At 37.8% G+C, this 14,441-nt stretch overlaps 1 protein-coding gene across 5 annotated transcripts in view; it reads right to left on the bottom strand.

The window, feature by feature from the left end:
- Positions 1–14,441, bottom strand: part of LOC577477 (serine/threonine-protein kinase Nek1) — a 40,656-nt gene that overhangs the window by 4,000 nt on the left and 22,215 nt on the right. For all 5 annotated transcript variants that reach the window (XM_030981007.1, XM_030981008.1, XM_030981006.1 and 2 more), the window contains exons 23-35: positions 13,347–13,405; positions 12,906–12,934; positions 12,302–12,432; positions 11,482–11,652; positions 8,996–9,160; positions 7,705–7,827; positions 6,864–7,157; positions 6,544–6,601; positions 5,875–5,935; positions 4,224–4,525; positions 3,606–3,682; positions 2,920–3,108; positions 2,046–2,185 (exon numbers count right to left, since the gene is read on the bottom strand). In XM_030981007.1, the coding sequence (XP_030836867.1) occupies positions 2,046–2,185; positions 2,920–3,108; positions 3,606–3,682; positions 4,224–4,525; positions 5,875–5,935; positions 6,544–6,601; positions 6,864–7,157; positions 7,705–7,827; positions 8,996–9,160; positions 11,482–11,652; positions 12,302–12,432; positions 12,906–12,934; positions 13,347–13,405 (1,799 nt within the window). The remainder of the gene's footprint in view (positions 1–2,045; positions 2,186–2,919; positions 3,109–3,605; positions 3,683–4,223; positions 4,526–5,874; positions 5,936–6,543; positions 6,602–6,863; positions 7,158–7,704; positions 7,828–8,995; positions 9,161–11,481; positions 11,653–12,301; positions 12,433–12,905; positions 12,935–13,346; positions 13,406–14,441) is intronic.

The raw sequence follows: 14,441 nt of genomic DNA on the forward strand, positions 1-14,441 counted from the left end.
CAATCATAACTATAAACCTTTAGGTCTGTCAGGAATCCCATGACTTTTACAAGCCGATCGCCTGTCTGATTATCAAGATATTTATGATTGGAAATCAAAATTTCAAAAAAAGTTTTCACAACGGTTTTTATAACACTACGGTCTATTGGGGAAAATGAGTATGGTAAAACCGGTCACTCAAAGATCATGATCAATTTGAAGCGCAATTTGTTTAGGGCTTCAATATTACACCATATCACAGACACTGATAACCCGTAGGGCCATGCATCTCAGATTTGTAAAACTGGAAAAATTGTTTAACGATGCCCTTAACCCTTGCTTCAAGGTACCGGGTTGCCCACGTGTTAAGCCTATGGCAATAAATGAATTCAGTAGTCAATGGGTTGATCACTATAACCCTGAGGTCTCTCCTGACATAACTCATACCTGCCAACCTGAGACAAGAGAAATTAGGAGTAAATTTTTCTGGATGGACTACGAGGTCGCGAACCACCGAAGGATTGGGGTACACAGGACTTTAGGGTCTATTTTTTTTCTCTCCATTTTAATGGTGCAAATGGGCCTTTTCCTTCAACCTTTTCGCCCCACATATAAACAATTTTTGAAATATCAAAATGTGAACACTCACAAAACTACATGTTTCACTACCCACCTCAGTTAGGAGCCCTATTTTGCAAAGGTATATAGTAGTGTTAATCCAAAATAAATCCGAGGAAGTCCGGTAAATAACAAGCTTCCACGATCGCAGTCATCGCACAAGCATTGAAGAAAACACGCCAATGTATACAGTGTTTATGCACGGTGTATTAACTGCACATGTAATATAAATACACGTGGGTTATACGCATGCAGTTACTATGCAACAACGCTGCATGTAGTGTACGTGTATGTATTAGTACAACGTCCGCACACACTTTATCGATATAGCTTGCACACGTGGATAGTGACTGCAGTACACGGAACTAACGATCACGTTCGGGCTGCGCTGTGTATATCTTATATGAGCGCGAGCGCGAGCGCGGATGTCGGCGTGATCTGGTTATCATGTGCTGTGTTATGCTTTAGTCTTATGCAACAGTCGTTGTTTTAAAAATATTTTAAAATTTAAAAAAATCGGAGTTTTGAGGCATGCACTCGGAATTCGGAGTTGGTATGAAAAATGCGGAGGAACTCCGCCTAAATCGGGGTGGTTGGCAGGTATGATAACTGATTGGAATGTCTAAAGCAGGGCTCCCACTTGGCAGAGTTGGAGCCACGAGTTGTGGCAAGCTGGCTAGATCTTATGGCAAGCAGACTTATCATTAAAACATATTTCTTGATATCACAAAATTGAATTCTTGTTATCACGAATTACCATTGCTTTACAACGTAAAATAGTTTTTTGATATCAAGAATTGATTTCTTGATGTCAAGAAATATGTTTTAATGATAAAACGGCTTGCCATAAGATCAAGCCAGCTTGCCACAACTCGAGGCTCCAACTCGGCTAAGTGGGAGCCCTGCTTAAGCGTAACAGGACACCAAAGTTACTCTTTCACATACAGTGCTGTGGGTTGAGAACATGCACAGGCAGTGCCTTTCCTACCTAATCCAAACCATTGTGTGGCCAATTTGACACAATCTCATAACTGATAGTGATCAGAATGTTTGCAAAATTAGCTCAACTTCTTTGCACATAGTCTGCAAGGTCCAATGTGTACTTTTAAGTATTGTCAACTTTCAACACGTGGCTAATGCTGAGATTTCCAAGACAGACATGAAATAGACCAAAAATAAATGTCTGACGACTTTGTCTTGTATAGTCTTGTAGATACTGCACTCAAATAATGGTGAAGTGACTATCAATGTGCAAAGCATCTGCAAAGAAAAATAGATCTTCAACCCCAAATTTCGAAACCAAGAATTGTACCAAAATATTTACAATTATTTTTCTTATATAGCCAGGCCTTGTCTTTTTTAAAACGAATACACATAAAAAAGAATGAGCAAGTTGTATAAACTAAGGAGAATAGTAAAAGACCATACACACAAGACTAGAGACTGACCTGTATTGACTTGTATGCTTTGAGGAATGTGTCGCATCCAAGCTCCTTCTCTAGCTGTAGTCTAGACTCTTCTAAACGACTGTAGACGCTTTCTCTCTCCTCAGCGGACATCCCGCTCTCTTCACCTTCACTTCCTTCACCTACGATCAGAAACCAAGAAAAGAATTGTTAAGTAAGCTCCGTTAAGACACAACATAGTTAACCAATTTTTTTTAAATGCCTCGGCAAAATATAACCATTTTACATTTAAAAAAGAGGAAAGTGAGGTAAAAAAAATAGCTCTCAACGAGGCCTATAAGAGTATTCATTCACATGGCTATGTGTGTGTATTTTAAAATACGGCTGTAGGACATAAATTATTGGACAGAATTGCATGTGAATATCAGAGTTTTAGGGATCCCAATATCCGTCGAATTTGCAAGTATCTAGACCAGAGGTTATTCATTATCCATGCCTTCATCACCAGCCGCTTAGATTACTGCAATGGTCTACTCTATGATGCCACTGCAACCCATCTTGAGAAATTATAGCTATTCAAAAAAAAAGGTTCACCCAAGTCAATTGAACTGGCTACCCATTGGGTTCTAAATTCATTACAAAACAATTCTTCTCAAATTCAATTGCATCAATGGTCTGGCTCCTCCCTACTGTACCTATCAGAACTCGTAATTATCAAGATGCTACTTACGATTGGTGACAGAGCATTCACAACTGCTGCTCCAAAACTGTGGAATAACCTACACATAATTCTTTGCAACCAGTAATCGCTCAATTCTTTTAAGAAATGTCTGAAAACTCACCTCTTCTGTTAATAACATAATTGTAAAACCTATTTGAACATATTTATGGAAAATAAATACATTATTATTATTACCTGAGTCCCAGTCCTCATTAATTGGCTTGCTCTGGCCAGAATTCTCCTTATCATCCTCATCCTCCTCCTCATCTTCATCGTCTTTGCTCCCTGATGGTGATGATGGGGAGGATCCATTAGATGCTCCTCCAGGACTCTTCTCTTCTTCTTCATCTTTCTTCCGTCTCATCTTAGGTGAGTCTGAAGCATCTGGGAAGAGAGAAGGAGAAAAAAAAAAAATACTGCATCACATCAACATGTATATGTATGTCTTACATAGATCTAGAACCATCAAAAATATTACATGTACATGTATGTACATACTTTCTCAAAATATTGTTTTGGAAGAGATTATTTATGACCACTTTAATATTTGTTTGAAGGTAATATTTAACATTTTAAAGGGAAGTTTCACAATTCAATTGATGTATCTATCCCTAAGTGTTTGCTCAATCATAGAAGACAATTTCAAGAAAAATCATCAATATGGATTGTAAATGGTAAATTTGTTTCTGTTTACTGGTACATGTTTTAAACTGTTATAAGACTTCTGTAAACAACAAAAAGCTGTTATCATCCACCTTTTTCCGCTCAAAGATTGTTGTCTTGATTTGTTTGATTTTTCCCTGCTTTGTTTGTTTGTCTGCTTATTATTTTCCCTTTTTGGATTGATTTTACTACAAGTAAAATGAAAGATGTCTTCTTACCTCTTGCTTCCAGTACACTTCTCATCGACTCAACAAGACTCTGGTATTCTTCCTCATCTTCATCTACATCTTCTTCCCTGTAAAGGAGAAATCATAAACCGAGTCTCATTCTGTTCTTCCTGTAACGCAGCGACAGCATCTCAATATCTATTTATCTATCCATTTTGTAACTTTCAAAATATTTAAGGGTGAACCTAACCTCGCTACAAAAGACCTTAGTCACCAAAAGCTGACAGATTCTTCCAAAATCAATGTCACAATTCGTAGAAATAATCTACCATTATCTATTTCACATATAATTTTAGTCCAGTTTGAAAATTGAGTCACTGCAATATAGGTCATAGATATCTATAAAAAGTACTTTTCAAATTATTTACAATACTATTTGAGCAATGAATGATAGCAAGCTACAATCAAATACAGTTTCTATGAACACAACTGGATAAATGCAATTCATATTAAAGCATATGAAGTTTTCTCAAATCAAATATCATTGTATTTTTAACAGGTTGAGAGCTGTGTAATGGAAATCAAACTTAGAAAAATCATTTGCTTTTTATATCAATTTAATTAATTTTTTTAAAACGTTAGTGTAATACTAAATTGTAAAGTACATACACTCCATCTTCTTCATTTTCGTCGTCCTCCTCCTTCTCTTCCTCCTCCTCTTCATCCTCCTCATTCTTAGCTGTCAGGTTCTGGAGTTGTCGAATAAGCTCATCACTCTCTTCATCATCATCATCATCCTCGTCATCATCGATCGCCAAATCATCGTCATCATCGTCGTCATCATGCTGGTCATTGAGGGCAGTGTCAACACTCTGAGCGACACGTTTCTGATCCGCCTCAAAGAATGGATTGAGGGCAAGGGTAGTACGGAACAGCTGTCTAAGGTCCGGATCAGAACACGTCCTCAACAGCTAACAATGACAATTCAAAGAGATATGATAGTGAAACCTGTATATAAAGACCACTCGAGGGAAACATGAATTGGCCTATATAGGCAGGTGGTTTTACGTACAGGTTCCTTTAATACAGGTTTCAATGAGAAACTCTAATCCAGGGAAATGAAACTAGATCGAAAATGATGCCTCCGCCGTAGAGCAATATTACAAACCAAAACAGAACCAATTTTAAAAATTCAAGTTTGATTGTAATTCATCCGTCGGTTTTAATGATAATGCATGCACAAGTTATTTATAGGCATACATAATGAGCCATGTGACCTTTGACCTTCGACCTGGTGACCCCAAAATTTAATCAGTTCATTGGCTCTGCAAGATACATACATGACTTGAGTTTGATAGTAATCGTCTATTGGTTCTCATGATAATGCGATCACACGCTATTTGTGGATACATAAAGAGCCCTGTGACCTTTGACCTGGTGACCCCAAAATCTAATTAGTTCATTGGCTCTGCAAGATACATACATGACCTGAGTTTGGCAGGAATCCATCGATCAGTTCTTGAGATAATGCGATCACAAGCTATTTTTGCATACATAATGAGCCCTGTGACCTTTGACCTCGTGACCCCAAAATATAATCAATTCATTGGCTGTATAAGATACATACATGACTTAAGTTTGGCAGGAATTCATTAATCGGTACTTGAGATACCGCGATCACAAGCCATTTTCGCATATATAATAAGCCCTGTGACCCCAAAATCTAATCAGTTCATTGGCTCTGCGAGATACATACATGACTTAAGTTTGGCGGGAATTAACCAATCGATTCTTGAGATAACGCAATCACGAGAATGGGACGTACGGACGGAAGGACAACCCGAAAACATAATGCCTCCGGCTACTTTGTAGCGGAGGCATAAAAATTTAGTCTTTACAATGTATATACAGGTGGTCTTTCTATAACAGTTGGTCGCAACAACTGTACATTCAAACCAGCAACCAACTGTATAGAAAGTGTACCTGCCTATAAAGACCTATTTTTGTCCATCGACCATGGTTGCTCTTTGAAGCATTGATTAAGGAGCCTGTACATGAAATCCATCTGAATATAAATCTAAAGAATTATTAAATATTATTGTTTTAAGGATCATAGACTGTTACATAGTCAAGCATTCTCTGCAAGGCATGGGAATCTCTTCAATTTTGATTAGTGTGACAAATATTTCAACAAGAGGTTATTTCCATGTTTGTCATGTTTCCCATACCAATTAAGGACTCATTTTGATCAACTACCTCTCATATCCCTTGCAAATGTCTGACTCTAATTTCAAAATGCATGTACCAGGAGATCACTTACCTTTGGTGCTGTATCAAAGAAACCCGTTGACAGGCCGGCAATCATTTTCTTCTTGGCAGACCTAGAAGATATCAATCAAACATACAGAATGATTCATATCTAAAGCTGCCCTCAAGTCAAGGGACAATATTCTGATAATGATATTATCTTTTATGTTGCAGAAAAGAGGGTTGATTATTGAAAGAGATCAAAACTGTGGGGTGGTTAGCTGGTTCTTTAACAGGATGAGGCATGAATGGCCTCTACCTTCCATAGCTCACTTTCCACCTTTTTATTCTTCTAATCTTCTGAAACATCCAGCTAGGGTCTAGCATGTACTGATTAGGAATACACTGATTAAAAGGTTCTATCTTCTTCTTTCTCTCCTCTCTTTCTTTTCTCCTCTTTTTCCAGGTGATTTAAATTCTATTTTAAGTTTGCATATGTATACACATAATATTGTACTATACTGTGTATTAGACGTACCCAACAGATGCACGTGCTTTCAGGAATCCTTTCCTATTTCTCTCTCTCTCTCTCTCAAAAAAAAGGCATCTGAGTTTTGTCATATTTTGTGGTGTGTGTCCGTTTTGAAGTATGAATCACATTTGCATTCTTGTGCTAAATTTAATTTTAAAAAATACTTGATGTAGAAGTACGCTACATTCTGCAGTAAAAATGCAAACTTACTTTTCTTTAATGTCTTGGTTATCCTCATCTTCTTCATCTAGTTGAACAGCATCAGCATCTAAAGATAAGATGACAAATTATATTCACTATTAATAAATAAAAGTATAACAATATTATACAATCATATTCCCAGGATTCACACATTAATCAAAGTTTTCAAAAGAGGACTTGTTTGTAAACAATTCCAGTCAAGGTTTTTTGTCCAAAAAAAAACTTGATAAGAAATGTTGCATTTCACTGAAATGAATATCAATGAATTAAAGACAGATTTCCATAATTTAATTTTCATATGATTTCACATGAGATATACATGTACCTACCTTTCTTTTCCTGGGAGATTTTCTCTTCTTCCTTCTCCTCATCAGTCTTTGCTGGGCTCTTTGCTAGCGGTGACGATGATGGTGAGTTGGCTGAAGGAGGGGAGGTTTTCACTGACGGGGGTGAGGTACTGGGCCTTGGACTCTTGGGAGGCGTGGCTTTGTCAGTTGTAGGAGGGGCCTCAGCATCAGGGGTGGGCCTTGGAGGGGTAGAGTTTGATTTAGGGCTGTCCTTTGTAGTTGAAGTAGGCAGTTGATCCTTCTGGTTAGGAGAGCCTTGCATTTTGGGTGCAGAGTCTGAATTGGACAAGTTTCAGCCAATTATCATGAGGAATGTACACCCCGTTTTCATTTCACGTGCATGATTTTGATTAAGAGAGGCAACCACGTCATTACATAAACAAAACTTTGTGCAATAACAAAATTTTGCACCAGCTTGAATTAATTTAAGTGATTAATTCTGGTTTTAAACCCATACATTTCTTATTATTAAGGCTAAATTCTTATCAATTTTTTCTCGAGAATACGACTGTGCATCAAATTTCGATTTGACACATTTTGTTCACTGGAATGTTGGTAAACCAAAAGTACATGATATGCTTTTGCAGCTGGGTAAAGCTCGTGATCGAGATGCTGAATATATCTTCACTGTAAGCTTCATAAGCATACATGCTGCGGTCTGGCCATTATGTTTTCTAAAGAAAATATAATACATGCAACATTTACCAAGACTATGGTCCCATTCTGGAATCATGGCAGGTCATATGGTCCTTACAGAACAATACAATGGACAAAACTTTTCATTTTTATTATATACTCTCAAGAGAAAAAGAGATTTGTTTACCTATTTGTGTTTGGTTGCTAGGTGATGATGATGATGCTGCTTTCCAAGCTGGTCTAGAGGGAGAGGGAGGAGTCTGTTTGGCGGCATCTTCCTTATTCTCGGCATCAATGGTTTCAAGATCAGCTGAATGGACAAAATTAGTTTGAGAGTTATTCCTTGCTCACCGGAACATTTCTGTTCTTTCTAAGTAAACTGGTTTGTGAATATTGGTTGGTTTTTGGTCGGCGGGTTTGTTTATTTTACCTGAATGCTAAGAAAGCATGTGTATGCTTAAACGAAAGCAACCAGGGGACCAACGGATTGGTTACAAAATTGAAAATGAAGTGAAACGTATTGAATATGGTATCGTGTAGTTCCCTGCGTATCACAAGATATAGGTGCGACATATAGCTTGATGCAACTATGATTTAAAGGTTATTACTTTTGAAAACATATCAGTACAGCTTCATTCCATAGACAAATTTCCCTTTCACTTCATTTTATGTTTGCAAAAGTGTCATTCTGGGTTGTCTTTGTGTGATGAATGGATGAATGAATGAATGGTGGTGGTTATTTTACCCGACTGCTAAGAAGCATAAATGTTTGTAAGTAAGCAACCAGACGGCCGACGGCTTTTAGTCCTCTCCGAGGGACTTGATAATGAGAATGAATGCCTTACCAAAGGGCACTATAGGACATCAAATTGGTTTAGAACCCAGCTCTCCCGGTTATGAGACCTCTGCTCTACCACTGAGCCATCACGCCTCACTGTGAAACAGTTTATCCACAAACAAGCAAAAATCAAAATATTTAAAGAGAAGTGTTGATGGTGCTCCTTCAGCTCATATTTGGTATTAGTTACAAAATTGAAATTAAAGTAAAAAGTGTTGAATATGGTATCGTGCTGTTCCCTGTGTATCACAAGGTATATGTGCGATAGCTCAGTCGGTAGAGCAGTGGTCTCGTAATCCGGTGACTCGTAATCCGGTGACCCGGGTTCGAAGCCAAGGCGATGTGCTAGTGCCCTTTGGTAAGGCATTAATCCTTATTACCAAGTCCCTCGGAGAGGAGCTAAAGCCGTTGGCCACCTGGTTGCTTACTTTACAAGCATTTATGCTTTCTTAGCAGTCAGGTAAAATAACAACCACCACATATAGCTCAATACCACTATGAATTTGTATTTTTAGGTCATCACCTTTTGAAAACATATCAGTACAGCATTATTCCACGGACAAATTTCCCTTTCACTTCACTTTGTATTTGCAAAAGTGTCAATCTGGGTTGTCTTTGTATGATCACATGACCTCCTTACCTGCTTCTTTGCTGTCACCTGACTGCTTCCCATCTACGACACACATGTTGTCCTTGACGATGGGGATCTTTTCCCTAGGGCTCATTGGTTGTTCCTTGATGACTGTCACGCCCATTGGGCTGCCTCTGTCGTACATTGCAGGCCCTTTCAATAGCTGGGTTTCTCCTGGATGAACAGGAAGCGGGAAGATTCAAGTGAAAAGAAAACTTAAAGATACTATGTCCCTTTTGCAGCCAACATCAAATTCTGTAGAACTTTGCAGGAATTATGAATATGTCATGTATGTAGAAGAAGAAGAAGAAGAAGAAGAAGAAGAAGAAAGAGTATTTAAATGTATATTCATCATGACCATGTATATTATATCAAATGTATACTAAAACAGGGCCCTATGAATGTCAATTATATGTTGTTCCTATGTTCATTTATATGTTGAAGCAAGATTGTTCATGTGCATATAAACAATTATCCTATATGGACTCAATAAAGAAATGAAATGAAATGAAATGAAATGTCCTATCTGTGAAATTTAAACGTTAGCAGTGTCCTAATATTCAAATTATGCAAGGAAACCCGTTTACTGACTAGACTTCACGTCAGACACTATTGAGTGACTGACTGGCTTTTTTTCATCTTTGGTAATAACATACAGAAAAAATGAGCTGTAAAGGCTACATGAGCATTTGTCTACATCAATAACCCACTTCTGGTAATGGCCAAAATTAAACTGATTGAATCTTTGCGCAGCATAAAACGTACCACCATTCGGTACTATGGTTTGAAAAATCAGACTATTACTTACTGGCTCTATAGCTCCTAAGTCGATTCGACAACTAATAGTCATTATTTTTCCACTTAAAGACATTTTCAAGTGCCCTTTTTTAGGGAAGTTCTAAATTAGTATTTTCTTTCAAATGCCGTTGGTATTTAACCTTTTCATTTTTTTGCCTGCAAATGGGACAAGGTACCTTTAAATCTTAAAATTTGCTGAATTTCCCTCTTCCCCATAGTACTGAATGATTAATGGTCCATCGTAAAGGGGCCCAACCAAAAAAAAAAAAAAAAAAAAAAAAAAAAAAAATTTACACGACATTTATCATCCAAACCAAACAGACATTAAAAAAAGCTAAGGATTAAAAAGCATAAGTGGGAGGGGTAAGCCTGTATGGAAGTTAAGTTCTGAAGAATTGGTTCCTTACATTTCCTCAACATGAAACTTTCAGAATCAATCTGTACAAAATTCTCATAGAAAAATCTTGGGATGTTTACATCATCTTGGAAAGTAGGCTATCATAAATGACTTTCATATGCCCTTTACAGAGATAATTTCGAGAAAAGGTACGAAAGGAAAAAATTGAATTTACAAAGTGAGATTTGAGTCATTGCTCATGGCATGTTTTATAACCTTAAAGGGAGAGGGTCGTCAATTCCATGTGCAGAGGTCATAATTCGCTGACACTAGACTTGGTGGAAAAACAATTAAAGGGATCCGGTAACTTTGTCTCAGATTCTGAAACAAAATTCTGGATTTAGCTCATGATGCAATGATAATTATAAACCTTTAGGTCAGTCAGGAACCCCATGCCTTTTACAAGCCGATCGCCCGTCTGATTATCAAGATATTTATGATTGGAATTACAAATTTTGAAAACCGTTCGCCTGACGGTTTTCATAACACTACAGTTTATTGGGGAAAACGAGTATGGTAAAACCGGTCACTCAAAGATATTTACTTTTTTGAGGCACTTCTTGATCATTTTCAAGCGCAATTTTTTTAGGGCTTCAATATTACACCATATCACAGACACCGATAACACGTAGGGCCGTGTATCTCAGATTTAACATTGTTAAACGATCCCTTTAATGGATGTACAAGTCAGGACACAGCAAACCCGTAGTCCAATCAAGAAATATCCCCTTGTCTCTTGCAGAGTCTTCGGATGACGCAGATGTCAGATAATGACTTTACCATATGGGGAAAACGCAGAGCATTACCTAAGGCCTGTTCATCATACAACTGAAGCCCAATCCTGATGATTGACAACACCTGTTATTGGGTAAAAACCCAAATGGTGTCAAAATTCCCCATGAGAGCCGACTTCTATAGGCATGTTTTCATCAGCTCGAGATTGTCAAATAGCCCACTATTTCTGATTTGGGAAATAATCCCAAAGTTACAAATCATGTCTTCATCAGCTCGAAATTCGACCTTGAAACTTGAAACTCGACCTTGAGAAATTAGCTCAAGATATTTTGCTAAGCATTCGCGCATAGTGCGAGTCTTCGGGCTGGTGAAGACACACCGGACAAATAGCGGGATATTTTGCAAACTATCCCAAGATATCTTGGGATGATTATCCTGACCAAATATCCCACTAATTGCAACTTCGGGCTGATGAAGACGTATGAAATAGCTGGATATTTGGCAATCTCGAGCTGATGAAGATCGGCGTTATGTGTCCTTAATTGTGGCCTCTGCCTCTTCCTACCTTTAGCATCCACTGCACCTGCTGCTATGGTCATGGTTCCTGCTTTGATCTCTGCCATCTGCAGAGCGTTGACTACGGTATTACCCGGAGCACCCCACTTCTTTCTGTTGGCTTCTACACTCGGTGCGGCAACGGATGACTTGGGCATTAACATGTCACCTGCATTGGTGGCTATCGTGTAGAAAAGTGAAGGAAGGAAAGAAGAGATTTAAAAAAAAAAAGAAGATAAATGAGATCTATCTCCAATTGTCCCTTATGGATGCCATGCAATTTGAAGTGAAATTCTTGAGTTGCATGCTGTCTGATCTCATACAATGAATTTCGACCTTTTCCGAAAAGTATACTTGTCTCAGGACATAGAGATAGTAGCATTTTAGAGCAGGGCGATGTCAATCTGGACTGCCGGGGAACCTCAATTTGTTTTCATTTACTAAATATTGTAACAATAATTCCCCTTTAGATTTATAGATATATAGACCAACATAAGACTTTTTTTTCAGTATTACAAGAGTCATTACTGTAAAATTACTGTAAATTTACTGTCATTACTGTAAATTGTATGCGTCTGAAACGTCCAAATTGTATGCGTAATCGTCCAACCTCCACCACCTCCAGTCAAAACTCTTCTTCGGAGTATTTAGGAGGAAAAGAATCCAAGATCCAAGAAACAAAAATTGAATAATCGTGATAATGTTTGAGTTGCGTCCTGCTTTCCAGCAATTAATAATACGTTGTTCTGCTTCACTAGGCATATACAAAAGACTAAGAATTTGTCTTGCAAATGGCATCCCATGTTTGAGATATAGAGGTTACTACATACCTTCCATGTTGGATGCTGTGACTTCTAGAGGCATGTTAGCCAAGACTGCTGCCTTGGTAGCTCCACCTCCCCAATGCTTACGGGGGGCAGCAGGGCCCTGGTTTTCTTCTGCTGGCGGTATAACCGGTACCCTGTGGAAAAGAACCCACATTGTTTCATTGGGGGCGGCCATGTCTTCGAGTTGAGATTGATCAGACTTATTATCAAAATTCTCTTATTTACAGAGATGCCATTACCAATCTAAAGTTAAATTGGAAAAAAAGAGACAGGGTCTTGATAAAAAAGAATGCTCTTAACCCATTGATTAGTGAATATTCAAATTCCCTATGGTTTGATACAGAAAGCGAACAGGTTAATTGATTAAAGAAAAAGAAATGGAGAAGAGGGAATTTAGAGATACTTTCACCCGTTAGAAAGCAATCACCTATGCACTTGTGAGCAAAATTAGGATTCAGTGCCAAAGTCGAAACAGCAATATTTATCTGTTCATACAAGAAATCATTTTGGTAGATGCATAGGAAATATGGAAGAAAAACTCTAGTCTCTTTCTCTCTCTCTCCCTCTCTCTCTGTAATATGGTCATCATGAAATAAATAAAACTCACCTGTTTTCTCCCTTTTTAAGAGGCATTTCCTGTAAATACATACATAAAGATAAATCCATCAAAATCTAACTATCAATAAGTAATCACATTGATTACAATGCCACTGCCAAATTGCCAAAATTCTGATGCATGAAGCTCATGAACAATCTGTAAATGTTGATGTATCAGTAGCACAATATTCAGCCCTAAGCTTCATATTATCAGTGGTTCTAAAAAAACATTTTGTCATATAACAAAAAAAAAACTAAATTGTTTTTATTTTATTTTTTTAATTGCATATACTGAAGTACAAATATCAGATATACATGTACAAATGTATAATAGTTTGAAAAGCTCCACAAAGAACAGGAACAAAAAGAACTACCTTTGAAATCTCAAGTACTTTAAGAACACACATCACATATAGAGACACATTAATACTAGAAGTGGAGCAATACATACCTGCTCTGGTTGTGTGATGTCCACGCCTACATCTCTTAGCACTGCGGTAAGGGGCATAACTGCACATCAACAAAAAAAGGTTTTGTATTTAAACCCCAGCACATGATTCAATTGACCCGCATAATATACAGCCCATTCGCCTGCTAACAGCTGAAAATGTGTCAACTGATATCCTTTCTATCGTATTCAACACTCTTCTACCTCTCAACATACATTTCGATGTCAAAGAGTCGTGCAACATCAAACAGGAGAAACAATGTTGATGAACGGCCCTTTCCCGCATGCCTCATTACCCTCGAGACCCAGACATGTTCTATTATGGATGAGAAGAGGCGTCACAGTCTGTTGGCTTGATATTTGGGACTCGATACCTGGCAGAGAAATGTGCTTTTCACACTCTTTTTTTTTTGCCAGTGTGAAGAGCATCAAACAGGGGCCCAGTAGGATGCTGAAAAAGGTGCTGTGAGTTGATTTGTGATAACGTCTCATGCTAACCATAATGGTATGCATAAACCAGAGTAAGTAGAGAAATGGAGGGCATGAATCTGATGCTGTGTAAAGAGTACTGTTTTGTTAACATTTAGTCAATACTGACAAGGCCCACTTTATTTGCCCCATGTTCTGATAACAAACTGTACATCAGAAGATAGTATTCTTTCTGTAGTGATATATGTTTCCATTTTAAAGTAAAGGAAACTGCATCATTCACAAGCTTTGCTTCTGTTAATTTCCTTTTCCATTATCAATTATAACATATGATTATACATGTATATTTTAACTTGTATCTTGGATCTTACAGCAAAAATAATAATTATACTATTAGGTTCTTGTATAGTGCTTGTTGTCTGCCAAACTTGACACTCCTGCTGCATAATTATACCTTCCCTGGCTTTAGCATGGCTGCTATTATGACGTTCTAGCATTTCAAGGAATACACCAGTTTACGGTTGTGTGCGCCATTTTAAACAAAGCCAATGACCTAGAGGTCATGTATTTATGCGTAAATTAAGATTGCGCCCATGCAAATTATGATGATATCACTGCCTACGCGCTGAATTGTGCGCGCACATCATCATTTGCATGGGCGCAATCTTA

Source organism: Strongylocentrotus purpuratus, unplaced genomic scaffold (genome assembly GCF_000002235.5).
Source record: "Strongylocentrotus purpuratus isolate Spur 01 unplaced genomic scaffold, Spur_5.0 spur5_scaffold_11, whole genome shotgun sequence".
NCBI lineage: Eukaryota > Metazoa > Echinodermata > Echinoidea > Camarodonta > Strongylocentrotidae > Strongylocentrotus > Strongylocentrotus purpuratus.